The sequence below is a fragment of the Zalophus californianus genome, chromosome 4, assembly GCF_009762305.2.
Source record: "Zalophus californianus isolate mZalCal1 chromosome 4, mZalCal1.pri.v2, whole genome shotgun sequence".
Classification (NCBI taxonomy): domain Eukaryota; kingdom Metazoa; phylum Chordata; class Mammalia; order Carnivora; family Otariidae; genus Zalophus; species Zalophus californianus.
Window position 1 is genome coordinate 24,721,534 of NC_045598.1, and position 27,879 is coordinate 24,749,412.

General features: G+C 57.2%; 1 protein-coding gene and 1 long non-coding RNA gene across 2 annotated transcripts; one reads left to right on the forward strand and one right to left on the reverse strand.

Annotated features, from left to right (window-relative positions):
• The first annotated feature begins 53 nt into the window (after positions 1 to 53).
• KIAA1522 (KIAA1522 ortholog) lies at positions 54 to 27,735 on the forward strand. Its single transcript, XM_027618463.2, is given in 10 exon segments — positions 54 to 285; positions 287 to 368; positions 21,017 to 21,187; positions 21,268 to 21,323; positions 21,617 to 21,740; positions 22,337 to 22,453; positions 22,554 to 23,344; positions 23,346 to 25,119; positions 25,537 to 26,541; positions 26,852 to 27,735. Coding segments are annotated over 9 exon segments (3,291 nt in total). The 5' UTR covers positions 54 to 132; the 3' UTR covers positions 25,560 to 26,541; positions 26,852 to 27,735.
• Positions 6,694 to 9,447, reverse strand: LOC113935879. Its single transcript, XR_003524143.1, has 3 exons — positions 9,277 to 9,447; positions 7,956 to 8,049; positions 6,694 to 7,539 (listed from the first exon to the last, which is right to left on the reverse strand). It is a non-coding gene; the product is annotated as an uncharacterized LOC113935879 (long non-coding RNA).
• Positions 27,736 to 27,879: the final 144 nt, after the last annotated feature.

Consider the following 27,879-nt stretch of genomic DNA (forward strand, 5'->3'; position numbering starts at 1 on the left):
GCCGCCCAAACTTTTCTCCGGCGCGTGTCCCCGCGGCGGCCAGCTGCCCGCGCGCCCGCGCCGCGCATGGGTGCCCGGCCGCAGGGGGCCTGACCCCCCCCTACCCCGCGCCGGAGGTCCGCCCGCCGCGCCATGGCGGCCCGCGCGCCCCCCGCCGCACCTGCGGCCGACGAGCCGGGGGGCCCAGGCGGCCCCCCGCGCAGGAAGAAGTCCCGCTCCGGCGCGTCCGGCCTCCGCCGCGCCTTCAGCTGGCTGCGGGGCAAGCGGCGCAAGAAGAAGGCGGCGGGGGACCGAGGGAGCCGAATCGGCCGCCCCCCGGGCCAAGAAGGCGGACGACAAGGCCAGGAGGGCCAAGGGTAAAGGCCGAGGTAAGGCGGCCGGGCACCTGGGCTGCGCGCCGGGCGGCGCCGAGGGTGCTGCCGGGGTGGCTCCGCCGGGGGTCCGCGGCGTGTTGGAAGGGTGAGCCCCTAGGCGCCGGGGCCGGGGGAGCGGAGAGCCCGGGGCTCAGCGCAAGCACCCCCCATTCTTCGCCGCCCCCGCCCCGGCATTTCCCAGACTCAGCCCGATCCCATTCTAGGGCTGGGGCAGGAATCTCCTGGCTTAAGCAGGAAGTGCCGGTAGTCTGGCTCTTGGGACGGTGAAGCAGTCCCCCTCCCCCAGGCTCACCCAGCTTCTGCCCTCTGCTGAGTCAGGGGGCCGGACACTCGGCTCTGGCCTGGGGCCCATGGGAGAGGCAGGTGGCCTTGCGTCTCTGGTGGGGATTCCTCCAGGTCCAGAAGGTCAACTGCACTCAGAAGGTGTTTCAGCCCCACAGAGGACCCAGCGTGGGGCACAGCATGCTTTGGGCTCTTAACGGTGTTAGCTCTTCCCACCTGGCCCCCCTCACCATTCCCCTGGGCCAAACGGCAAACATCCACCTCCTGGCGTGCTGAACCTCCCCCCCCCCCATGAGAACCAACCATGGCGCCCCTCCCCATCACTCCTTACCCCCAGTCCTGGTAGAAACATGCCCGTGTCAGAAGTGTGCTTACAGATGGAGGAAACTGAGGCCCACATTAATGGAGAGGCTGTACCTGAGCTGCGATGGGTACTTAAAATACAACAGCCAATTCCCTGTCTCTGGGCTCTCTCTGGCCTGATGGATGGGCAGCCTGAGGGGAGGGAAGGGGTGGCTGACTTGGCCCATCCCTGCTGGGGTCACTTTCCTTTTGGGCACTTGCTTGGTTCTTTTCTCATTTCCCCCTCTGTTTCTTTCTCCCTTTTGAGGGGTAGGGCATGAGTCTCTGCAAGAGGGTGGGGCTCCCTTGGGGCTTGCCCTGCTCCGAAGTCTACCTTTCCTCTGGCTGGAGCTGCAGGGCCAGAGGTGAGGAAATGGCGGTGTGTTCGGGCCCATCCCATACTGTGTTTACCCTCCCAGTGTCCTTTAACCACCTCCTCTGCAGGAGAATTAGAAGGAACGTTTGAGGGGTCAGGAAGAGGGTGAAAAGCCTCTTGTGTGATTGCATCTGGCCCGATCTTCCTTTTGGAAGAGGGCCTTTGGCCCAGGCACAAATAGAAGTTAGGGTGCTGGGGCGGGGATGGCTGGGCCAAGCCCTGAGGAAGGGTTTGGGTGAGGGGTGTTTCTCAGGGCTCCCAACTGATGCAGAGTCTGTCCTAATGCTGTCCCACGGGGATTCAGTGTGAAGTCATCCCCATCTCAAGAGGGCATGGGTCAGAATTGGAGCAGGATGGATTCTGGTCAGGTGGTCAGGATTGGAGATAGAAGGCTAGTGGTGTACGCCAGGGCAGTGGACCCTTTTCCCCTCTGAGACCCGCCTGGAGACGGGCTGGAAAAGCTGACCCTGTACGTCCCTGCTCCAACAGCCTGGGTTGGGATCATTGGGTCAGTGGGTAGGCCTCCCCCTGCGTGTGTTAGGTATCTGGTAGCACTGGGCTTTCTGGGCAGCATGTTGCCTGATTTGAGCCCACGTGCATAGGAACCACCTCCCTGCCCCTGGCTGTTGTATCTCCAGGTCTGGGGGTGGCTCCAGGTCCGACTAGAGGGAGTCCTACCTCCCTTTTGCTCCAGCCTCCTATTATTCCGATTGTTTACTTGTCACCTGCCTGGCCCAACTTCTTTTCTGTTTATTAAGAGAAATAAATCCGATCTCTCTAATCTCCATTGGCACTACTGGTCAGGAAGGGAAAGCCCAGAGAAGACTTAACTCTTTCTGGGGAAAATGTTCAGAATGGAGATGGGGGGAGGGGGGAGATGGGAAGGAGGAATATACAGAAAGTTCCTGAGAGGTCAGGGGCCTTTGCTCGGAAGCTCCCCCATCCCAGTCTCTGAGATGCAGGTCGTGGCTCCCCTAATCTGACTTCTCCACAGTAAGTTGGGAAGACTGAGCTTGGAGTAGAATTTTGAGCCCTTGTCTTCCAGGCCTGCCCTGCACAGACTTAGAAAGAAAAGGGAGGAAATCTGGTAGTTATTGATTATTCTGAATGTGCCAGGAGCCCTGTATCCATTAGCTCACTTGGGCCCATTTGCCGATGAAAAAATTGAGGCTTAGGGACAGTGAGTGCTTCATTGTCCAAACTGGGATTCAAACTAAAACCATCTGCCTCCAAAACCGGTACTGTTTTCATGAAGAGGACATGCGGGTGGGACACAGACCAGCGGGTAAGGCTGAAAGATCTTCTCATCCAACCCATTCTACAGATGGCAAAAGGCCCAGAGAGAAGTGAAGGAAGCTGACAAGAGTGGGAGGAGTAGGAGAGTTAGGAAAATGAGAGTTCAAATTCTGGCTCAGTCACCAGCAAGCCCTGTGACGTTGGGCAGCAACCTCCTTACTGTCTCAGGGAAGAGAGGGGACCTTTTCACAGGGGTGACCCTCTGGCTGGACATTGCATTGGTGGGTCCGTGACTCCACGATTGTCTCTGTAAGATCTCACAAGAGCGAATGTGGAAATTAGAGGACCATGAAATCACCACTGAAATGCAAGGGCTTACTCTTATTAATCACCTTCGCCTGAGCTCTAAGGACCCAGTCTGGTGGGAATGGGCTCAGAGGCTGACAGGACAACTCTGCTGGCCGTCCCAGGCTGCGTGACACTGGCAGATTGTGAGCCCCTCTAAGCCTCGGTTTCCTGATCTGTAAAATAGAATAAATCCTGGCTTTATAAGGGTGTTTCAGGGGTCAAATGAGATAACCGAGATGCAGGTGCTTTGTGAACTGTGGAGAATGGTCTAGATGGGAGCAGGTTTCTGCACTTGCGATGCTGAGGACTTGGACATTAGCTGATCCATGTTTGGAACTCGACTCTTGGTCACACCTCAGATACCCATGGTGGTGATGATGATGATGGTTTGAGGGGGAAGCCACGGAAGGTGGATTCTTAACCCTTGTCCAACAGAAGACTCAGGCATAAGGAAAGGTAAACAACTAAGAATCCATATTTTCCAGAAATATCACCTGGACTCTAGACAAGTATGTGGGGAGGAAGTGTTTCTGGGACAGATGCCAGGACTGGAGCCCAGTAGATAACCAGGGGAGGCTCTCTACAGGAGGTAAGCAGAGTGTAGAAGGAGGGCAGAGTGCTGGCTAATTTGACTGATTTATTTGAGAGAGAGAGAGAGTGGGTGGAGGGGAAGAGGGAGAGGAGAGAGAATCTCAAGCAGACTCTGTGCTGAGTGGGGAGCCATTGGCGGGGCTTGATCCCACAACCCCAAGATCATGACCCAAGCCAAATCAAGGGTCGGGTGCTCAACCGACTGAGCAACCCAGGCACCCCGTGTGCTGGCTAATTTGAAGAAGGAACATGAAGGCTGCTATGTGTCAGACCCTGGCTGGGCATTTTCATGAATGTTTTCCTTTGTCCTTAACCACAACCTGGGAGGTGGGCAGTTATTACCATTTCTAGGTGAGAAAATAGGCTCAGCGGGTGAAAAGTAAGTCGATCAAGGTCACTCAGCTTCATTCATTTGAAAAAGACATATTCTTTATTATGTCGTGTTCAGCACTGTTCAGGGTAATGTGAGTACCTGGGACGGGACAGGCAAGGTCCCCACCTGCATGGAAATGATGTTCACGGCATGGCAATGACAGAAACTCTCAGTCGGCCTCCCGAGGCCACGCTCTGGAAGCCAAACAGTATGAGGCTAGGTATGTTTCTGACTCTGGAGACGAGGAACCAGTAACCACTGTAGGAGAATGTAGCCCTCCTGAAGGCTCCTCTTGGGCAGTGGGTAGTGGCCAGGGAGGGGACGGGGTAGTCAGAGTGCGGTGGCTTCGGTACTGAAAGAACTGAGGCCCAGCAGATTGAACCTGAACAACGCTGGCCTGGCCACTCACTCAGCAGGAACTCTCCTTGGTGTGGAGTTGTGGAGAGACTCTTGAGTTTGGGTTCTACCCCACTGTGGGCCACATAAGCCCCGTCTTGACAATGATGGGGTTTCATGGCCGCTGAGAACCTCCCTGGTTCTAGAATTCTGGTGGGAGAATGGGGGGGAGCTATGCTCAGGAAAGGAGAGTCTGCCTTTTGGCCAGTCATGGACAAGACATTGGGACCCAGTGGCCTAGAGGTTATAGTAAGGTGGGCGGGGAGAATCTGTGTGAATAATGCCATCTCTCTCTGCTGAGGAAGGAGCCTGTATGGCTCTTTTTTTTTTCAATTTAGTTTTATTTTTTAAAAAGATTTTATTTATTTATTTGAGAGAGAGTGAGAGAATGAGCAGGGTGAGGGGCAGAGGGAGAAGCAGACTCCCCACTGAGCAGGGAGCCCGATGCGGGGCTCCATCCTGGGACCCCGGGATCATGACCTGAGCCGAAGGCAGTCGCTTAACCAACTGAGCCACCCAGGCGCCCCTTTGTAGCTCTTTTAAAAGCAAAGTGAGGACCCAAAGGCACTTTGGATAATGGACACTTTGCCTATCTAAGGGAAGATAGTGTCTGTTTGCCTTTCTTTCTTTCTTTTTTTTGGGGGAGGAGGGGTAGAGGGAGGAGGAGAGAGAAAATCTTAAGCAGCCTCCATGCCCCACACAGAGTCCACACAGGGCTCGATCTCACAACCCTGAGATCGGGGCCACGAGCTGAAATCAAGAGTCAGATGCTTAACTGGCTGCACCACCCAGGTGCCCCTCTGTTTGCTTTTCAATAAAAGTGTATTTCCACATTCTGTGCCATTGCAGGCACTGCTTACCCTACTTAGGGTGTGCTTCCCTTCACTTTTCCATCCACTGAACTCTTATTCATCCCTCAAGGCCCGGCGCCAGCATCATCATCTCTCTTGATAGCCCCAAGGGAAATTACTGCCTCCAGACTAGAGCGGGTGCTTAAGGGATTTGGAATTGGACAGTCTGTTTTTCTGGCCACCTTTTTGGGTAGGGCATCTCAGTGTCCTTAGCCTGGGGCCTGGACCAATGTGACTGGGGCAGGGCTCCCTCTGCTGTGGGATACATCCAGTGGGGGAGTGACTTCCATAGAGGAATCTGTGTCCACCTCCTCCAGGCCCCTGTAAAGGGATGGGCATTATCTATCTTGGGTCCAGATGGGAGAGGGAGCCTCACTAATGTATATCAAAATACTTAGTATTTAACATTAGGTAATAAGTACCTACTATGTGCCAGACATTGTCCTGGGGATGGATGAGAGACAAGGTCCCAGTCTCACGAACCTTGTAATCTGAGGGAGGAACCAGACATTGAACAGGTAATTAAGGGTCAAGAAGTGGGACAAAGGAGGGAGCATAGTGATCCCAGGGGTGACATCAGGGATGCCTTCCCGGAGGAGGTGACATGTGAACTAAAATGGAAGGATGAGTGGAAGCTGGGGGGTTGAGGGATTTGCAGGGCTGGAATCGGGCAAGGCACCTGCAAAGGGCTGGGGCCAACTGGCTGTCTGGGTTCTGTGGGTATAGGAATTGCCATCCTCGCTGTTTTGAACAGCCTGAGGGCAGGAGCTGGGTTGATGTTCCTTTCCCTCTGCCCTGCCCAGCACAGGGCCTGGCACAAAGTGGCTCTGGGTAATAGGTGGGTGATCCGATAGGGGCCCCAGAGCTTGGGCATCTGCCAATTCCAGAAACTCAGCGTCGATGGCCTGAGATGCCACAGGCTGCCCTCATGGCACATACAGACGGGCGGCTGAGGCCCAGAGGACGAAGTGTCTCGCTCAAGGTCATCCAGCCGGCCAGCACTAGAGGTGGACTAGGAGCCCTCACCCGTCAGGCTGACCTCAGCTTCCCTACTCCTTTGTTCAGACTTCAAATGGAAAATCCCGTCCCAGAGAGGTGCCCCTACCAGGAGTGGGATGAGATGAGCGCGAAGCTGAGGCCAAGAAGGCCTCCATCCCCTCCCTTACCTCCAACACCTTCAGGGGCTTGTTCCAGCTGCCTCTCCCCCTCCCTCCTGGTGGAGGCCTCAAATCCCCACCCATGGCCCACGTCCCAGAGTTCTGGAAATCCCCTTCAGGCTAGGATGGGCCCTCCCTCCACTGTTCTGTCCCTCTCCTGCCCCTGAAGCAGGGCTGCCAGCAAGGGTTGCTGAACTCGGGTGGCTAAATCCTGCGCCAGAAAAATCTCCCCTCTTGTCAGAAGAGGGAAGAGGGAGAGCCTCCCCTTACCCAGCTGTCCCCCGGAAATCCCCCTCTCCCCAGCCCTCAAAGCTGTCTCAGCTGCTCCTGGCCTGTCACATGCGGATGAAGACTAATGAGAGGAGGCATTGTATATTGTTTGGGCCATGGTGAAAGTGGTGGGGTGGGGAGAGCAGGTATCCACACCTCCACCTTCCGGCTGCACGGCTGCAGACCCAGCAGACCCCACTTGGGCCGACTTGGGGGAGAAGTAGGTGGCAGCAGCTTCCTGGGGCAGGACGGGTGAAATCGTTGTCCATCTCTCCCATTATTATACTCCACTGTCTCTCTGCTTTTATGTCTCCTGCCCTCAGGGGCCGGTTCATCAAAGGTTGTCAGCTCTACTCAGAGGGTGCCCAGGCCTGTGACTGGCACAGAGGGGAGACTGAGACAGCTCAGCTTGCAAAGCGTTTAAACCCCAAATCTTCTGGCAAAGTGCATAATTCCCCGGAGGCTGCTGCTGGGGTCTGCTCCAGGTTGGGCCTCCTGTTTGCTGAGGACACCCCTCTCCTCCAAGCCTCTAGCTAGGCGAGCTCTTCACCGTGCCCGTCCAGAGAGTCACGAGGCACTCAGGCCCAGTGTTGTGGTTTCCAAGAGTTCTGGTCTGCCCTACCAGCTCCTCCTTCCCACGGTCCTACCCCAGGCACCCTTACGCTCTTGGCTGGGGGCAACACTCTTCCTCTAGGATCCTGGAGCCAGCACAGCCTCTGTAGTGAAAGGAGGTGAGACTGGGACTCTCCTGCCCGTGCCGCTTCCCCTCTCCCAGTACGTAGGCAACATCATCACCACCTCCGTCAGCAGGCAAGCCCCACCGTCTCTGCTTCCATCAGCTCCTGTTCAACACCCACAGGACGCCTGCTGGGTGCCCATCACCATGCTGAGCTTGGGCGTACTGAGGGGAGGGAGGCGATCACTGTCTTGGGGAGCTTGTTTTCTGGTTGGAAAGGGAGATACCAAAAGGAACTGTTGTCTCGAGACAAGTGCTGGGACGGTGTTACACAGGGTGCTGGAGCCCTGGGGTGCGATCGATTCTATCAGAGGGCAGCACTAGTGCTTGTGGAAGCACAGAGGGCTGAGCTGGGGGAGGACGGGTGCAGGGAGGACTTCCTGGAGGAACAGACTGTCGGGCAGGGTACTGAGGAGAACGAGGAATCTTCCAGGCAAAGCTGGAGGAGGAAGAAGCACGTGGGAAGACCTGGAGGTGTGTAGTGGGAGGGCGGGGTGGTGGCAAGCAGCAGGGGTGTGGTGGGAGATGAGGTTGAACTGGGGGCAGGGCAGTTGCTGCCAGGCCTCTTGCAAAGGCCAAGACACCTGCTACCCTCCAGATGTCCCTTGAAGCTCTTTGCATACCTGCCGTTGCTCAACTCATGCCAAGGGATCTGGATGTTATCCTTGAGTATTCTCTCTGCTCCGCCACACCACCTTTCCCCTTTATGGGCCCCACCTGTAAATTGAGGGAACTGGGCTAGCAGATACTCTGAGGTATCCTCCAGCTTTGACACGGACTCTCTGTGCAAAGCAGGAGCCTGGTACACACAGCTTGGTATATATAGTGTATGTTTGACAAGTGTTTTCTGGATGGATGAATAAAATATAACCCCTCAGGGACTGCATTGTTGTTAACCTCAAACTCTTAGCAAGGTGTGGGCCTCAAGGAGGGTAGGGAATCAGCTCTGACTCTCCCATTTTGCCAGGAGGCACGGGGTGCCCTGGAGGCACTGGGCATAAGGGGCAGCACAGTGTAGTGGAGGGATCTGCTCAGGTGGCAGAAAGGATGAGCAATATGGGGCTTAGCACTGAGGGCTCTGGACTCCCAGCCCAGCGGTGTCTCTGCTACACCATGCTGCCCCTGGTTGGAGAGACAGGGCAGAGCAATGGTAAAGGAGAGCCACTGCTCAGGCTGCTGGGCCCTGGGCACAAGGGCACTTGTGAGGACATAGAGGTGAGGACAGCCTGGCAGCCTGGAAGGTTTCTGGAAGAGGTGAAGCCTGGCCTAGGTTTGAAAAACAAAAGACTTGTACGAGGGGGGGGTGAGTGAGGGGCACACAACCATGGGCGGCTTCACATACGTTTACCTTCACACTCCATTCCTTACACTCAGACACAACGTGACAGAGCCAGTCACAATTACATAGGCAGACACACAAAAGCATACATCCAGACATTTGAAAACAGACTCTATATGGATACAGGCACACAGTCTCACACACAGATGATTACACAGAGGCATCCAAGTGTTCAGGGTCACAGACATATACACAGGTACACAACTACACAGCCACATTGAAGCATACAATTACCAATGCCCAGTTAACATGCACAGGCACAGAGAAAGTGGAGGGGTCGTAGCATGGTCGGTGGGTATTAGAGTCAGTCTGGGTTTGAGTCCTAGTTCTGCAGCTTACTGCTGTTTGACTTTGGGCTAGTCCGCTGACTTCATGGAACCTCAGTTTCCCCATCTGTAAAACGGGGATGATAAAAGTACCTACCTTATAGAATAGTTTTGTGTCATGAAAGCAGTTATCAGAGAGAGCACCTGGCACATAGTAAAGGCTATATAAAAGGGTGCTGTTATTTTGAACACGACTACCACAGAAATACAGTCAGATCGACACATTTGTACACACAGGCACAGAGACAGGAGATACACACACAGACACGTGACACTCACGGGGTGGGGGCTGGTGGGCCCTAGCAGCAGCGGGGCTCCGGACCCCGCCTGCCTGGGGCCCTGCTCCGAGTTCTCCGGGCTCCTCTGCAATCCTCAGAGAGGCGGCCCTTGGGCCGGGAGAGCGGGCCACCAGCCTGCCCCACCTGGACACGCCGGCCTTTCGCGAGCGCTCTGGGTGGGGTGGCTCAGCTGGTCTCCCAGGTCCTGAGAAGGGCGGAGCCTACGGGACGCGCGTGAGGCCCCGCCCCTCCACTGTCCCCGCCCCCGGCCCGGCCATTGGCCGCAGAGCCCGGAGGCGTGGCTGAGCTGGGGCCGGGGGCGCCTGCGGCGGCCGCCCGCGCGTCTCTCTGCCTCCCTCCCGGGGCTGCGGGCCCGGCGGCCGGGCTGGTTGGGCTGCGCTAGGGTTTCCGCGCCGGCTCCCGCGCCCGCCATGGGCAACTCACACCACAAGAGGAAGGCCCCCAGCGGCCCCCGGGCCCGCAGCTTCTGGCGGTTCGGGCGGTCGGCGAAGCGGCCGGCAGGTAGGGGCCGGGGGTGGGGGCGGGGCAGGCGGGGAGGAGGGTCTCCTTGCCGCAGCCGCAGCCGCCGCCACCGCTGCTGCCCCCTCCCGGGGCTTGGTGGGTGTGAGCGTGGGGGGCCGGGAATCCCCCGCACAGACCCCACCCCTCACATGCGCAAAGAGGCACACGTACATACGAATACCACGGGCGGGCACACGTACATGTTCACAATTTTCACAGTCACACACAACACCCACTCAAATGTACGGACATGCAGACACACGTTCACACCCACAGCATCGCTGTAGGACGCACAGACCCCGAGACACAGGTACATAACACCTAGGTGTACGGTATATAGTGCCACGCGAATTATGCCGCACGGTCAGATTCACACAGTCGCACACACACATCAGTCATGTAGGTACAGTTGCCCAGCGGCTTAGGCACACAGATGTACACATGGGTTCAGAACTGCACAACCAGACTCCCACACTCAGGCTCAAAGACAGAGCCTAAGGCGCTTGTACACGTATACACACACACACACACACACACACACTCACACTTGTTAGCCCCAACAGGCTGAAAGTTTGCAGGAGGGAGGGGAGACAGAGGTGCAGGGGAGAAGCAGGAAACCAGGGGCTGGAGACTCGGGGCCGCCTCCGTCTGGCGTGATCGGGAGTCAGACTGGTTCTCTGGGCTCCCTCCCCGCCCCCACCTGCGTCGCCAATGCCTCTCGTCCCCCTTCCCCCCACCCGCGGTCCCCGTGGTCGCTGCCGCATGTCCCCCCTTTCAGTGCAGCCACCGAGCTGGAACGCAGCCCTTTCCTGGCGTGCTGCGGGATCTCTCCGCGGGTCACATTCCTGCCTCCAAGTGGGGGGTGGGTAGAGGGGGAGAATGGAGAAAAGGCCTCCAACCCTAGGGCTGGGAAGTGGGATTCCTGGTTTTCCCCAGCAGGTGCGACAGTTCGGGGTATCCCCCAGAGTCCCAAGGGGTGTTAGAGGAGGGGCTGTGGAGGGTGGCTAGTTCCCTTAACCTGGTGAATCTGCCCCTTCCCCTGAGGAAGATAAGGGGTCCTCAACAGAGGCAGGTGTTCCTTCTGGTCTTTGGGAGTGAAAGAATTCTGGGGAAGGTGGGGTGGGGTGGGGTTCCTTCTGCTGTGGTGAGGGAATCCACCCATGTCTTCCTAGGGTGGCCCACATTCCTAGAGGTTCTGAAATGAGCCTGATGATCTCATCCCTCCACATAGGGGGTGACAGGAAGAACCTGGGCTGGGCATTAGGGGGTCTGCGTTTTCAGTGTGGCTCTGGTATGGGCTCTGGTGACCTTGAGCAGATTGTTTCCATTTCTGTGGACCTCCTGGCTCCCACAGAGGGGCCTGTCAGTGGATTTAGGGGGGCGTAGCTTAGGTGACTTCTGGGGCCCTTATAGTTCTGTCTAGCCATTTTGTGGATAAAGAGACTGAGGTCTGGAGAAGGTGGGCTTGTGCAAGGTCATTTGCCAGTAGCGGTTTGAAGAATAATCGTCATAATCAAAATAACAGCAGGAAAGGGTTAATTAAGTTCTGGTAGGCGCTCTGCGGATTCCTCAGAAGGTGGATTGATGAGAGACTCCGGGACCTTCCAGGAGTCTCCAGGAGTCTCCGTGTCCTAGCAATCCCGAAGTCCTGGATGTGTCCACCTGTCTCTCCTCTTGGATTCCGCACCGAGGGGTGGGGCTGGGGCTCCGCCTGCTTTCCTGTGGTCACTCTAATCTGATGGTTTCCTGAGAACCAACTGTGGGTCTGGACTTGTGACCATTTGTGGTGGGGGAGAGAGAGATGAAGAAGCCTCTGTTTACAGTCTCGCCCACTAGCCCGTGTGCTCTTAAGTTCCTGCTGCAACTCAGGGACTAACCAGGCTTTAAGGTGGTCCTAAAAAACCAGAAAGCAATGTCAAGGCAACACAGAAGTAAGTGTGGAGGCTGGGGAATATTCAGAAGGCTTTTGGGTTGGGGTCAGTTTTAGAAGACTGGGGAGATGGTCTTAATTTGGTCTTTGAAGTAACTACAGGGTTGGAATGAGTCCTGAATTGTTGATTAAACGAGAGAGAGGACCAGGAATGCACTTCAGCGATGGGGCAATGGTCGTGAGCAAAGGCATAGAGTTGAACCTGAGCGTGGAGGCTGGAGAGAAATGTAGTCGAGGCTCCTTTCCTTTGCTTGGGAAGAGAAGGAGTTCCACTGTGAATGCAAACTTCCATTCCTTTGGTCTTACTTGTGCTGAGGATTCTAAGGCTTCCCCAGCACTAGGCCTCTGCTGTCACATGCCCAGGTATGGGACTGATGTTTGAGTACTTATCCATTTGATTCATCTGTGAGAAGATGAGGGAAAGAATGCAAGGCAAGCAGAGAGGGCTGGAGTCTCTTGGCCATGGGGAGCCAGTGAAGGTGTTTGAGCAAGGGAGGAGCCTGCGAAAGTGGTATGTTAGGAAGATGGCGCCACAGCAGGGGCAGGTGCAGGCAGGACAGGTTGGGGGGTGGGGTGGTGAGAGTGGAAGCTCCAGAGAGCAATCTGGAGGCTGTTGCAGTAATCCAGGGGAGAGGTGGTGAGGTGAGGGCTGGGGACAGGGTGGGGGCTGTGGGAGTGGAGAGGAGTGGCAGCTGCAGAGACACTGCGGAGGAGGTGGCAGAAGTGATAGGACCTGGGATTAATCAGATATTGGGAATAAGGGCCAGAGAGGGCTGTGAAGGCTCTGTGCTCGAGGCTGCTCGGCTGGGGGACAGTGACAGAGACAATAACTCAGAGCTAAAAATAAGGGCCTATGCTAAACCCTTTACATTGGTTAATTCATTCGTCCCCCAACAGTCTTATAAGCTAGAAGCCATTATCGTCCCCATTTAACAGATGAGGAAGCTGGAGCTTAGAGAAGTGAAGTCACTTGCCCGAGGCCACTCAGCAAGGAAGGTAGCTGAACCGAGATTCAGAACCAAGCCTGTCAAGATTCTGAAGCCTGTACCCTTAATCAGTTTAGGAATAGATGGGTTTCTTATGATTGAGGGGCCTGCAGATCCTCTGGGCAAAGAAAGCCTGAGGTCCTGGGGGTTTGGACTTTGTAGGGAGGACAAGTGAAGGAAGTGCTGTGGGAGAGGGGCAGGGGTTGAGGATGAAGCACTGAAGCCCCCCCCCACAAGGGCTCAGAGAGGGAGCAGGTGGGAAATGGAAGGAGAACTGAGATTCAAGGAACGGTTGGTCCATTGGATCAGTGCCCTTGGACAAAGGGAAGTGTGGGGGGGGGGGGATAGGGAGAGGCCTTCTCACTGCTGGAAAGATACTGTAACCTGCTGGGATTGTTTGGCCTTGGATCTCAGGAATCCAACCCCACCCTCCCCTCCCCAGACCCACTGGGCATCTGGTCCTGGGCAGTTTGGGGGATTGGTGGAAGATGTGAATTGGGAGCCCAGGGAGCATCCCCCACCATACCACCCTCTTTTTCCCAGACATTGTACTGTCAGGTTTATACACATGCTCCCGCCCACCCCCCCACCACGGCCCCCCTTGCAGATGAAGTGATTGAAGGAATGGACTGAGTCACTGGTGGAGTCAGACCACCTGGAATTCTTTTCTTCCCTCCCCCTGCCTCTGTACTTGGAGTGCCAGGGGCCTTTGGTAGGTCCCCAAACTGGGAAAAGTCCCGCTTCTCTTACCCCTCACCCCAGCGTCTCTCTGTCTCCTCCACTTTCCTGGATTGGATTCCTTATTCCCAACATCTGATTAATCCCTGGGCTTCCAGACAAGGGGCTGGCCCAGCCCTCTCTGGTCTGAGGAATCTGAGATAAGGTGAACCCCCTTGCTGCCCCAGCCCTGACCCAAAGTGGGGGACCACTACCCTCCTAGGGGCAGAGTCCTGCATGCTGAGGGATCTTTAGAGATCGGCTCGCCAACCCTCCCATCTCACAGATGAAGACACTGAGGCTCAGAAAAGGGCACATACCACTTTCGCAGCCTGGCTCAGCATCATGCTGCAGTTGAGGGGCAGGGAGAGCTCAAACCTGAGGCTCCTGACTCCCAGGGCTGTGGGGTCTCTGGTCTGGCCCTGAAATTCCCTTCCGTCCCCAACAGAAGGGTTAGGGCTAGGTCACTGATGAGCTGAGAGGGAGCTTGTTAAGTGTCCCTATCAGACCTTATCTTAATAATGGTCCTTAATGCCACTTGGGACTTGAAGAGAGCTCCGGAAGTGGGTGGGAGAGGAGGCCTCTGGTGGCATGGGAAGAACAGGATTTTACATGGGGCGCCTGGGTGGCTCAGATGGTTAGGCGTCTTCCTTTGGTTCAGGTCATGATCCTGGGGTCCTGGGATCAAGCCCCGCGTCAGGCTCCTTGCTCGGCGGGGAGCCTGCTTCTCCCTCTACCTCTGCTTCTCCTCCTGCTTGTGCTCTCTCTCTCTCTCTCTCTCTATCTCTGTGTCTTGAATGAATAAATTAAAAAAAAAAAAACTTAAAAAAAAAAGAACAGGATTTTACAGCCAGTCAGAGCTGGGCTCACACACCCTGACTCTGCCAGTCACTAGCTGTGTGACCTTGGGTTAGTCACTGACCCTGAGGGAGTGCCTCCATAGGGCGAGGGGGATTTAGTGAGACCACGTGTGTCTCTCAATTGGTTGGCACTGGATAAGTACAAGTTTATTATGGTGTTGTGAGTGGAAAGGCCTGAGAGGGACCTTTACCCATCCCTCCACCCTGGAGAGGCAGAGGCTCCCTCTGAGCCCAGCACTTTGTGTTTGCACTTGCTTGTGTGTGGCTTTGGATTTCCCAGGCACTCTGAGAGGTGGCTGTGAGTCCTACTTTACAGATGAAACTGAGGCCCAGAGAGGCTGATTCATTCGACCAAGGCCTCTCTAATCCAGACCTTCTGACTCCCAGGCCTTTCCTCTCTTGACTTCATTGTGGCTGCCTTCCGCCATCTGTAAAATAGGGAGAACCGTGCCTTGAAGGGACAAAGGAAAGGGCTCTCGGAAAGTTAGACGCGCATCCTGGCCGAAAGAGATTACTATGTTATTGTCAGGAGCAAATACTGACCCGGAAACTCGTTATGACATTTATTAATATTACTGTAGCTAATTCCTCCCTGCACTGCTGCTGGTTCCCCCCAGGCGCGTCAGGCATGGGATCCTCCTCTCCTTGTCAGGGGCACTCCCTGCCCCCCCCATATTTACCTTAGAACCGGCCTGTCAGCTCTTCAGCTCTGCTCTAGGGTGGGGCCTCCCACTGAGGGAAGGAAGGAGGGGGATTTCCCCCCTGTAGAGGTGGGGTGTAGAGCTCCCCCTCTTTGGGCAGGAACTGAGGTTGCAGCCCCCCTGATCCCGTAACTTCCTCAGACTTAGGACCATGAAAGCGTTGAGTGAGACCCAAGTTTGGCTGTGGGCTCAGCCACTTCCTGGTTGGGTGACCTTGAGCAAGTCACTTTCCCTGGAGCCTCCTTGTACTCATTTGTTAAAAGGGAAGTCATACATGGCTTTTGGGTTTTTGTTGGGTGTTCTGGGAGACAGAAGAAAAGAGAAACCTTCACCTGAAGGTTTTTGTGATGTTCATGTCCCTTTGTCTTGTCTCTAAGAGAATAAAATCTCCATGTGTTCTGGGTCTGCTCCTATTGGAAGGCCCTGGTTTGTTCACCAGGACAGAGGGCTTGAGACTCAGGACCTCTGAACACTCTGAATCCTGCCTCCTGGGCTGGCCTGGGGTCAAATGTGGTGGTGGGGGAGTGGGGTCAGGCCCAGGGCCAGGCCTGGAGGGTTCCAGCTCCTGAGCAAGGCCACCTGGGCAGCTGTGCCCTCCCCCCTTCATTCCTCTCCCCTGAGTCAGGCCTGCCTGGCTGTGGGCGTGCCACCACCCCCGCCCCATGCTCTGGAATGGGACAGGTTGAGGCCTCACCCCGTGGAGGATGTTGCCAAGACAGTGTGTACGCATGAGCACAAATGTGCACTTGGCCTTGGGGGTTGGGGGCTCCCTCCCCCCTTTCCTCCCTGTTCCCGGGCTCAGGAAAGCCCCAGAGTGGTGGGTACATGCACCTGCCTTTGTGTACACACAGCCACCTGGCTGGGCCCTGTGTGAGTGCAGTTGTGCTGGTGTGTGACAAGGAGCTGGATTAGGGTGGCCTGGGTGTGCTTTGTGGATGTGGTCCTGAGAGCACGCACCTGTCAGGGTTGGGGGGGGCGCCCAGTGGGACATTTTGGAGGTCCTTGTGCACAGAACCTCTGCTGGTGGACTAGATCTGAGCTCCCGAACTTGGCCTGTGTGCTTCCTGGTGTGCCCTTCATGTGAGGGGTGTGGCCAAGAGCAAGGTGTCTTCTCTGATCCAGGAAGCTTCCTTCCTCAGGCAGGTGGGGGAGGAGGGGAGGCAGAGGCTGGTGGTGAGCTTCAGCCCCCGGCTGCACCTGTGGACTGTACCAGGGCAGAAGGTCCAGGAACAAGGACTCTAAATGTGGCCTTGGGCGAGGTCTTCCACTCTGTCAGCCCCAGTTTCTTTGTGAGGACCCTGCCCTCCACCTGAGACTCAGGTTGCTGAGCCCCTCCCTAAGCAAGTCACAGGTGTGTGGGCCTGAGCCTTGAGTGGCTCCGAGAGACCTCAGGCTCTGGCCAAGCTGGGGGGGGGGGGGAGGGGTGTTGCTAGAGCAACCAGATGTTATCAAGTGTGAGAGCCTTGGATCCTCTGGGAATTTGCAGCTGTGGCCCTGACAGCCAGCTGGGGGCCTGGGACCTTGAGCTGCTGTTCCCCCTGCCCTTTGTGGAGCTCAGCCCCGAGTTTCCCTGGTTAGGGGGAGGCTGAGGGTGACTGTGCCCTGCGTGATTAGAGGCTTCAGTTTTGGAGCCAGCTAGAGCTTGGGAAGTCACCTAGCTCTCCGAGCCTCATAGGTCCAGGATCAGTTACAGGAGAGTATGTTCAAGAACCTGTCTCAAAGGGCTGTTTTAAGATCCCTGAGGGCAGAGACTGTTTGCCTTCCCCCAGCCCCTGGCATTAATCTCCCTGCAAGTGTGGGGCTGCTGCTCTTCGCGTCTGAGCGGGACTAATAAGGGGTGGATGGGTCTGGCCTAAGAGAGGGACAAGGGGAGGATGTGGCCAAGAAACCTCGAATTTCTGGGGATGATAGGGTCCCTCAGCCCTTTCTCAGAGGGGAGATCAGGTGTGTAGCTCGCACAGCAGACAGAGCATAGCTTTTGGGTTCAAGTTGTCCTGAGGGCAAATGCCACCTTACCCTTCCCAGCTTGCCCTTTCTGGCCTCCACTTCCTCATCTGTCAAATGGGGATAAAAGTGCCTACTTCTTAGGATTGTTGTTTAGATTTAAATGATTTGTGGATTTACGTCCTATCCAGCTGCACAAAAGTTTGTTCTCCAGAGAGTGAGGGCTCAGCCTCTGCTTGAGTGGTCTCTGAGAGGCGGGGCAGCAAATGGGGAAGGGGCAGCAGAGGGAAGCCCCTTGTTTGCCGCGTGGGAGCCACTGTGAATTCTTAGTGACTCAGGGAGAAAGGTGCTGCAAGAGAGCCGTGTCCTGAGGTGAGTTTGGGGGCAGTGCTTCACAGACTTTCTCTTCCACAGCCTCAGCTAGTCTTTCTGGAGTTGCCCGAGGGGATCTCTTAACACTGTCATTACCTAGATGAACCTTCCATGCTGACCTATGGGGCCTCACCCGACCTGGCTCCTGCCATTTTCTCCCTTGCTCACCATATTTCCCGCCCCACTGGCCTCCCGTTGTCTGTTCTGAGACACCTCCCCCAACTCCCTCATTTCCAGCCCCCACTCCTGCCTTGAGGCCTTTACACTTGCTGCTGTCCCAGCCCAGAAGGCTCTGCGCCCAGCACTTGCCCTGGCCCGCTCCTTTGCTTTCTGCGGGTCTTGGTTCCAATGGCCTTTCCTTAGAGAGACTTTCCTTCATGCCCCCTAGAGGCACCCCCTTCCCTATCATAGCTCCTCAGTCTTCACTAATCTAAAATTGTATTCTTAGTGTACCTCGTTGATGTATTTGTCAAATGTTTATTGAACTCACGGTATGACAGGCACTGATTTAGGCGCTAGGGTGAACAAGATAAAGTTCTCCTCCATTCGCTGTAGCCCCCGTACTAGCGTAATAAATACTTGCTGGTTGAATGAATGGGTACAACAATCTTGTAAGGAGGAGTTCACTGGTCTTGTTTCCATATGAAGTCATGACTTGTGTGTGACAGAGCTGAATTTGAACTTGGAGCTGTCTTCCCTCCAGTTACCTCCTACCCCTCATTTTGACTGCCCTTGCCTACGACCGGGTTTTTTTTGGCTAATTCTGTTCTCTCTGCCTGGTGATCCACTAGTCACCAAGTCACAGAGTGGGGCCATTGGGAAGGGTCCTGGGCTGGAGGAGCAGGAGGTATACGATGAAGCCTGCCTCTGCTCTGTGACCTTGGAGAGTTCACAGTGCTTCTCTGAGCTGCTTCCCACATGACCAAAGTGGGAAGAAAGTCCTTTGAAAAGCCTGGGTCTGAACATACACACGAGGAGTTGTTCCCAGCAGCCACTGTGTTTCTGCTCTGGACAACTCCCTGGCTTCCCGGTGTCCTGTGTCCTGGGCTGGCTCCCACCCCTCCAGGGGCCTTTGCCGATGGCCTTGCCATCACAGGCAGTTCTGGGCTTCTGCCAGGCTGTTGTTCCATGTTCCATTCCCTGAGTTCCTTCCCCAGGGAATGACCCTTACCAGCCAGGAGGACTTGGGGATGGGCATCATGCCAAGTGTGGTCTAGTGGCTCTTCTACCCACCATCTGGCAGCTGGGACCCCTGCCATGGCTTTGGCTCCTGACCGTTTAGAAGAGGACTTGGGGACGGGTTAGTGGTCTGCCCCCTGGGGCCTGAGCATCTTCAGCCCTGCTAGTCCCACTCTCCACCAGAGCTAAGCATCCGCAGACTCCGGGCCTCAGTTTCCCCGTCAGAATCTGGGACTGTTCCTGCCTCTGCACTCCACTTGAGGGGCGGGATCAGTGGTGCAGGTGGGAGGAGGACCTGGAGAGCAGCCCCTCCCCCTCCTCGCCTGGAGTCGGCTCTGCAGCTGGGCGGGCGACTCGCACCACTCGGTGCCGGCTTATGGTGAGGGCGGCGCCCGGCGTTCCGGAGAGGCCGGAATAGGGGACGGCCCTGGTGGCACCCGCAGTCATGGTGGTGTTCCTGGGCCGCCGCCTCCCGGTGCTCCTCGGGCTCTTTAAGAAGAAGGGTGAGTGGGTGTGGCTGGGGAGGGGGCGAGGAGGGACCCTGACACCTCCATTTGCCAGAGCCTTCTGTGAAAAGGGGGATCAAGGCTGGGGAAGGGTAGTGGGTGGGGGATGGGGAGCAGTAAGGCGGCCAGACGGCCCTGTCCTCCGCTGTGCCTTTGTCCAGCGGCTTTTCCGCTGCTTTTGTCTGGGCCCTGCTTGGTTGGGTTTGGGAGGATGGGTCCAGGTGTCTCTGACCTTGAAGCCTGCAGCCCTTGGGTGAGACTGCTTCCTCTGGAGGTACCCACACTGTACTGGGTGCATCCTAATGCTTCAGGTCTGAGAGGCAGAACACCCCCGCCGACCCCCAGGTCGGTCAGCATGTGTGGGAGGATGGGATGTGGGGAGCAGAGGGGACAGGAAAGTAGCCCCGCTGGAATTTGGGGCACGATCATCGAAATGCTGTTTAGAGGCGGAGGGCAGGACGGTGGAGAAGTTTTGGAGGGAGGGGTCTCTGCCTGCTTTCTGCTTCTAGGAACTGGGCTTTCAGGCCTGGGTTAAGACATGGGGGCCAGAGTTTATTGGACTTTTGGGGGGTGGGCAGGGGATCCTCACTTTGAGTGTGATTCAGGAGTCCCCCTCTGGGAATCTTGAACTGAGTCCTGGCACTGACTCTGATTTGCTGGATGACCTTAGGCAAGGCCTTTCCTTTTCAATCCTGTTTCCCCAACTCGTAAAATTCAGGGGTTAGGTGAGACTCCATGGGTTGGATTGTCAGGAGACCTAGGAGCTCTGACCCTGTAGGGTTCCTGCAGGTTCCCTGGGCAGGAGCTGGCTGTTGAAGAATGGGCTGAGGAGGTAGGAATGGGCAGGTGTCTGAGCTGAAGCCCCTGATTGTGGGGCGTGGCCCTTTAAAGGGCTTGTTTTGTTCCTGCCCCTCTACAAGGTGCTGCCAAGGTCACATGATCCTCCCAGTGCTTTTGCTTATGTTGTGGGTTCCATTTAAAGGGGGGCTGGGGCTGCAAAGTGCTGACACAGCCCCTCATTCCCAGGATTAGATGACCAGCTTCCCCATGGGTGGGGCCTGTAACAGGATCCTTTGTAATGGATCCCTGGCTCCTCTGCACGGGGGGCTGGGGCCTCCAGGAGAGGGGGATGCCTGGGAATGTTCTCCCAAGAGAGGTGGGGGCTGCCTTGTCTGGGGGTGGAGGGCCTCTGGGGGTGGAGGGACCCCGGGGCCGCCTTCTCCCCTCCCCGGCCCATCCTTCCACTAAGGGACAGCCACATGGGTGAGTAGGGGACACAGAGGCCATGTCCCTGGTTTGTCCCTCCTCCCAGGACTTCATGGGAATTCTGGTTAGGACCCCTGCTAGCCCACAGCCCTCCCTAGTGTCCCACGGTGTCTTCCTGGGCCTGGGCCAAAGGTGTGTGTGAAAGGGGTGGTTGGTTTTCCCTAAAGTGGAGCTTGGGGTGTGGCGACAAGAGAAATGTATCCGCTATGGGCTGTGTGTATATTGGGGTGCTTTGTGTCGGGCCCTGAGTGACGTGTGGATACACAGTTGCGTGTATATTTGGGTACTGTTTGTATATGTACAGAATGGGGACTGTGGATGTTGTGGGGGCTGGGTATGTTCTCTGGGGGCCCCTGTGTTTGATGTTGGCTTCCGATGTGTTTATACTTGGGTGCTGTTTGTGTACATCCTGAAGCCTGTGGGTGTGTGTAGAGACTGAAGCCTGTGGGTGTTGTGTGCCTCTGTGGTGGGCTTGTGTGCCCTGGGTATGGTGACCTGTATGGGGTCCTTTGTGTGGTGTGGTACTCAGATACAAGCACGCTTGGGTAGAGTTTGTACATGTACATGGGGCTATGTGTATTGAGTGTATAACACAGGACTGTGAGTTGTGCGTACAGATTGGGGAAGGTAGGCGTTGCATGTATGTCCAGGGGCTGTGTGCAGTCTTGGGACTGTGGGTGCTATTGTTGTGGGGCCTGTGCATCCCCAGGACCCAGATGCTCTCAGGCCTCACTTCTCTTCCTCCCCCATTCCACTAGGCTCTGCCAAGGCTGAGAGTGACAAACGTCTAAGTGTAGGGCCTGGCCAGGGGCCAGGGTCTGTAGTGGATGAGCACCAGGACAATGTCTTCTTCCCCAGCGGGCGGCCACCTCACCTGGAAGAGCTGCACACACAGGCCCAGGAGGGGCTCCGTTCCCTACAGCACCAAGGTAACTTTCTCCCCTCCGGGACTACTCTTGGCTTCCAAGGTCAGGGGCCTAGCCCAACACACCTTTCTGGTGTCTTCCAGAAAAACAGAAACTGAATAAGGGTGGCTGGGACCATGGAGACACCCAGAGCATTCAGGTGAGCCCTGCCCCCAGCTCACTCCTGACTCTGCTTTTCCCTCCCTGCTTAATCTCTGGCAAGTATGTCTTTGAACCCTTCTGGATCTCAGTTTCCTTCTTGTATCGCGAAGGAGTAGACTAGATGACCCCTAAGGGCTAGTCCAGCTGAGGTCTGCTCAGTGCTAGGTGAAGCCAGGGAGAATCGGAGTCCAAAGCTCCACAGGGGAGCCCTGAAGAGGCAACAGCAAGAGGCCCACGTAGGCTTCTGGGGTGGCCTGAGGCCAGGGCCTCATCTCCTTCTTCCCCCAACAGTCTTCCCGGATGGGGCCGGATGAAGATAGCATCTCCTTCTGCAGCCAGACCACATCCTACACGGCTGAGAGCTCCACAGCAGAGGATGCTCTCTCTATCCGCTCAGAGATGATCCAGCGCAAAGGTGTCTGCTCACCAGCCCGGATTCTTGGACGGGGCAGAGGGGTGGTGGGCACTATCTGGGGTCCCAGCCCCTGCAACTTTCCCCTTTCCCTCCTAATCTAGCACCTCCCGAAGCTCTGTGAGTCAGTGAATTCAGGAAACACAGTATCCTGTGTCTTCTTGGAGACTCCTGATGCACACCCAACTGCAAAGCAGGACAGTTAGGAGTCAGGAAACCTGTTTTTGAGCCTGGTGTTGCTCCTTCCCAGCTGTGTGACCTTGGGCCAACCCTCAGCCACTCCAGTCTTCCATTTGATGTTCTATAAAAATGAGGATAAGAGTACTTAACATTATCGGAATGAATGCCAAGTGTTTAGCATGCTGACTAACACATAATAATTGTTCACTAAATGGAAATTATCCTCGGCCTAGTAAAGCCTTCCAGAAGTCGTACCGAAAAGAAGTGTCTAGCTTTGTTGAACCTAGCTTTGCCCACGCCTACTTGATTATGGAAATCTTTTTGCAGAGCTCTTATTAGTTATTCTACGAAAGCAGTGCTCTGCAAAATGTGCCCCGAGACCTGCTCTAATGGTTTCTCTCCCCTGGACTGGCCCCCAGGCTCTACCTTCCGACCCCATGACTCATTTTCCAAGTCGTCTGGGAAGTCAGGGCGGCGGCGCCGCGAGAGGCGGAGCACGGTGCTGGGACTGCCGCAGCACGTGCAGAAGGAGCTCGGTGAGCCGCACAGTAGGAGGGTGGTGGGGTGGCGTGGGGCTGCGTGGGGAGCCCCGGCCGCCCCCACCGCTGACTCCCGTGTCCTCCCTGTCCCTTGCAGGCCTGCGGCACGAGCGTGAGGCACCAGGTACCCCTCGGCCCCCTGGTCCTCGGGATGCGGTGCGCATCCCCACGGTGGATGGCCGCCCAGCGGGCCCAGCCTCGGGGACCGGCGCCCGGGTGTCCCTGCAGGCGCTGGAGGCGCAGGCCGAGGCTGGTGCCGAGGCGGAGGCCATGCTGCAGCGCCACATTGACCGTATCTACCGGGATGACACCCTTGTTGGGCGGTCCACGGGGCCCCGACCCCCACCGGTGACCCGGCCCATGTCCTTAGCGGTGCCCGGCCTGACAGGAGGAGCAGGGCCTCCAGAGCCCCTGAGCCCGGCCATGTCCATCTCGCCCCAGGCCACCTACTTGTCGAAACTGATCCCGCACGCTGTGCTCCCTCCCACCGTGGACGTGGTGGCCCTGGGCCGCTGCAGCCTACGCACCCTGAGCCGCTGCAGCCTGCTCTCAGCCAGCCCAGCCTCTGTCCGCTCGCTGGGCCGCTTCTCCTCGGCCTCCAGTCCGCGGCCCCGCAGCCGCCAGCCTTCCTCCTCCAGTGACACCTGGAGCCACTCTCAGTCCTCAGAGACGATCGTGTCTGATGGCTCCACCCTCTCCTCCAAGGGTGGCTCTGAGGGTCGGCCCGAGAGCTCTGTGGCTAGCCATAGTGTGGCACCCCTTCCCCAGGGGGGCAGCGGGAGGGGCTCTCCCAGCGGGGGCAGCACGGCCGAGGCCTCGGACACCGTCAGCATTCGGAGCAGCGGGCAGTTGTCGGGCCGGAGCGTGTCCCTGCGGAAGCTGAAGCGGCCCCCCCCCGCCTCCCCGCCGGACCTACTCACTCCATCAGCGGGGCTCGGCAGCCCCTGACGGGCCCTTGGGGTTGCCGCCCAAGCCTGAGCGGAAGCAGCCGCCGCAGCTGCCCCGGCCGCCCACCACTGGTGGGTCAGAAGGGATGGGGGCAGCCCCCTGTCCCTCCAGCTCAGCAGGCACCTGGGTGCCTGGCTTGTCTCCAGGGGGCTCCCGGCGTCCCCCACGCTCCCCAGAACGGACGCTCTCACCCTCCAGTGGGTACTCGAGCCAAAGTGGTACCCCTACCCTCCCTCCCAAGGGTCTCACAGGGGCCCCTGCTTCCCCGGGCAAGGCCCAACCCCTTAAACCAGAGCGTGTCACTTCCCTTCGGTCTCCTGGGGCCTCTGTCTCCTCCTCCCTCACGTCTCTCTGCTCCTCATCCTCTGACCCAGCCCCCTCAGACCGTTCCGGTACACAGATGTCGACCACCGTGGGTGACAGGTTTGCCATACCTCCTCACCCCAAGGTGCCTGCCCCCTTCTCCCCACCCCCTTCCAAGTCCAAGAGTCCTAAGCAAGCGGCCCCTGCTCCGGTTACTCCTGCTGTGGTCCCCGGGCCCGTCTCTACCACTGATGTGAGTCCTGAGCCCCTGCCAGCTCCGCAGACATCCCTGATCCCACCGCAGGAGTCTTCCATTGCCTCCAAAGACAAGTCACCCCCACCGTCCCCACCCCCATCTTATCATCCTCCCCCGCCCCCCACTAAGAAGCCAGAGCTGGTTGAGGCCCCATCTGCCCCAGAGACTGCTGAGGAGCCCCTGCAAGACCCCAGCTGGCCCCCACCGCCGCCTCCTGCACCTGAGGAGCACGACCTGTCCATGGCTGACTTTCCCCCACCTGAGGAGGCCTTTTTCTCTGTGGCTGGCGCTGAGCCTGTGGGCCCTCCAGACGCCCCAGAGCCTGTCAGATCCCTGGCTGCTTCGTCCTTCCCGGTTACCGTCTCTTCCCAGAGCCAGCTCCTCAGTTCCCCAGAGCCGCCTCCAGCTCCACCAGCCCCACCTTCGGCTGCTGTCCCCGGGCTTCTGGCCAAGGTCCCTCGGAAGGAACCAGTGGGCTGCAGCAAAGGCAGTGCGGCCCCCAGGGAGGATGCTGGTGCACCCCTGGTCACCCCCTCGCTCCTGCAGATGGTGCGGCTGCGCTCTGTGGGCGCTCCTGCGGTAGCTGCAACCCCGGCACCCGGGCCATCCGCCCCCCAGAAGCCGCTACGGAGGGCCCTGTCAGGGCGGGCCAGCCCAGCGCCCGCCCCCTCCTCAGGGCTCCATGCTGCTGTGCGACTCAAGGCCTCCAGTCTGGCTGCCAGCAAGGACCCTGAGAGTGCCCAGCCCAATGGACCACCTGAGGCGGAGCCACGGTCTCCCCAGTCCCCTGCCTCTATGGCTAGCTTCATCTTCTCCAAGGGCACCAAGAAGCTGCAGCTGGAGCGGCCGGTGTCCCCTGAGGCCCAGGCTGACCTCCAGCGGAATCTGGTGGCTGAACTTCGGAACATCTCGGAGCAGCGGCCATCCCAAGCCCCAAAGAAGCCACCTAAAGCTCCCCCACCCGTGGCCCGCAAGCCCCCGGTGGGGGTCCCGCCATCCACCTCCCCCACCTTTCCTCGGGCCGAGTCCCTTCCTGCTCCTCCCACCGACGGGCTCCTTCGTGCTGAGGACAGGACTAAGGGGGAGCTGGTGGAGAACGGAAGCGTCGTGCAGCTGGTGGGCCCCGAGGAGCAGAAGCTGGGCCCGCCTGGCTCAGGTACAGTGGACAGTGTGTGTGTGTGTGTGTGTGTCGGGGGGGTCCCCCCATCACTGGTGGTGGGGAAGAGGTGCCTGAAGTCCCACTACTGGGCATCTGTTACCGGGTCTTTCAGATTTTTCTGGTGTCAGGCTGCCCGGGAAGGGTGAGCTGTCACCCTTGATAAGCTAGCGAAGGAGCCTTTGAAGTCAGACCTACTGAGTTCCACCTCAGCTTTGCCATTTTCTCTACTCATCCTGGCCTCCATTTCCTCGCTGTAAAGCGCAGGGCAGTGGTACTGCATTTGTGGGTGTGAAGCACCTGGCTGGTGCTGCAGGCAAGGCCAGTCAGTTGGGGAGAGGCTGTGCCGTGGGCCGTCCAGAACCAAGCTGGGAGGCCCCCTGCTGAGTGTGTCCCCCCCCCCGCCCCCCTCCACAGACCCACAGAAAGAGCTGGTCTGACCACCAGGCACCTCGCTGGCACTGCTGACCCATCCCAGGAACACAATCTCAGGGACCTGAGCAGCTCCAAGGACGAGAGGATACGGCAGACCTAGTAGAGAGGACGCCTGCAGCCTTAACCTTCACAGCCTTCGATATTTATGCAAGCCTGGTGGTGATCCTGCCCTCCCAAGTCATCCAGCTCATGCCTCTTGCCCCTGAATGGATTCCCCTGGGGCCGCTTCTCTTGGCCTTGGCCTCATGTTGAAGGCGGAGGCTGGTGGGAGCGGGTGGCTGCGCCCCCTGCTGGCCTCGAGGCCGCACAGTTGGGAGCAGAGCACCTCATTTGAGTTTCTTTGCTTCCCCCTCCACATGTCCAAATCATGCGCATACGGTCTGGAATCAACGCACTTTTGAAAAGCAGCTGCATGTCCATCCTCCAGGGCCCACGAAGCCACATTCCAAGGGCCTGTTTACATGGCGGCAGCATCAGTCCCCGTTTAGCCAGCCCATAGGTGGGACCAATCTGTCCCCTCCCTCTGATCCGGTTTGCCCATTTCTTAGTTCTTGGAGGTGGGCGAGTCACTGCATTCCCACAGGCTTCTCCAGGCTGGAGGCAGGAGTGGGGCTGTGGGATTCCAAAGCACAAAGGGTGCAGCAAGGGTTAGCTCTCCTGTGCCTCAACTTAGCACCAACCACCCTCCTTGCCTTCCAGTTCTGCCAGGTGCTCCATGCCGGGGACAAGAAGTGGGGGACCACCAGGGCCTAAATGGGGGTGGGGGTGGGGGAGAGGAACCGGAGGGGAGGTCCACAGGCCCTCCGTCTACAGAGAGTGGGAGAATGGAATAGGGAGACATCTCAGTGGGCACTTGGTGATGCCAAGCATCCGCCCCTTGTCTCACTTGGTCAGGTTGGAGTGGGCAGGCACTACACTTCTGAGGCAGGAGCCCATGGGCTGTGGCAAAGCTGTGTCCCTTTCAGGGGGGCAGGAAGTCCTGAGGAGGTGGGTGGAGGGGTCTGGCGGGGGGCGGGGGCGCTTGTTTGGGCAGTGGGCCCGAACCTGGCCCTACAGATTACATTCTGTGACCTTTCTCTTTACTCGGTGCATGTTCTTTCTGCAGCTGCCTTTCAGCACAGGTGGTTTCACGGGGTTGGGGGGGGGCGCTGGCGCTGAGTGACAAGGATGGGAACCCAAAGGTTCATTCTACTGCAGACTCTTCCTTCGTCAATGAAGGGGGGGTTCTGTGCTCCTAGGGAGTAGGCTGGGTGATTGCCCCCTAGCCGTCAGCCTCTGTTACTGATCTCTCCTCTAGGAATTCTAATGACCTATTTTCAGCCTGTGCCACTTCTCTAGGTAAGCTGGCTTCCCCACTGGCCCCGGCGCTTCCCTCCAGTCGTGTGGCTCCCACCTGGGCCACCCCTTCTGTCCTGATCCTCTTTCCTCAACAGTGACTTGGGCTTGAGCCTGGCAAGGAACCTCACTTTTAGCTGCTTCTCTGGAGAGACTGAACCCCTCCCAGAACAAGAGCTGGGAACACAGGGGATGTGGTACGAGAGCCCAGGTTCCTCTGGCCCGCCGTCACTACTGTCTTCTCCCTGTAGCTGTCAACCAAGCTTGTTCCCTTGCCCCATGGGTGAGGGCGAGCAGCTACTGGGTACCTATTGCACCTGCCCAGTGAGCTGGGGAAAGAGGATAGTCAAGTATGCACTGCTCTGCTCAGAGCTCCTGACCCAACGCCCTGGGAACCAAGACCAGGCCAAAGGCTCCATGAGACCAGGCTCTGGTGGCAACCCTAGAGCTGCTGGAGGTGGGAGGGAGCCCAGCTTCTGTGTTTCTTGCCCTCCCCTCTCAATGTTACTTGAGCTCCTTATCCTCAGCTAGAATCTTCTGAGCTTGTTTCCCCACTGGGTGGGACAGAGTACAGAGGAGAAGGGAGGATCTAGAAGAGGCAGCCCTTCTTTGTCCTCTGGGGTAAATGAGCTTGACCTAGTGCAAATGGAGAGACCAAAAGCCTCTGATTTTTAATTTCCATAAAAATGTTAGAGAGAGAAGTATATATATATTTCTTTAAATTTTTGAGTCTTTGATATGTCTATACAAACAATCCATTCCCTCTGCCCTGAAGCCTGAGTGAGACACATGAAAAAGCTCTGTGTGTGTTTCATTCAAAGGTGTTAATTAAATGATTAAAACTTGGCTGTGGTTTGCTGCTTTTTAATGGGAGAGGGACAGGGGTCTGGGACTGGGCCCACTATCAGGAGGGAAAATGTTCTTTCTGCCTGCTGTGAGCACTGGACCCCGAAGTCGGTGTCTTCTGCCCGTTTTTGCTAGAATCTTAAG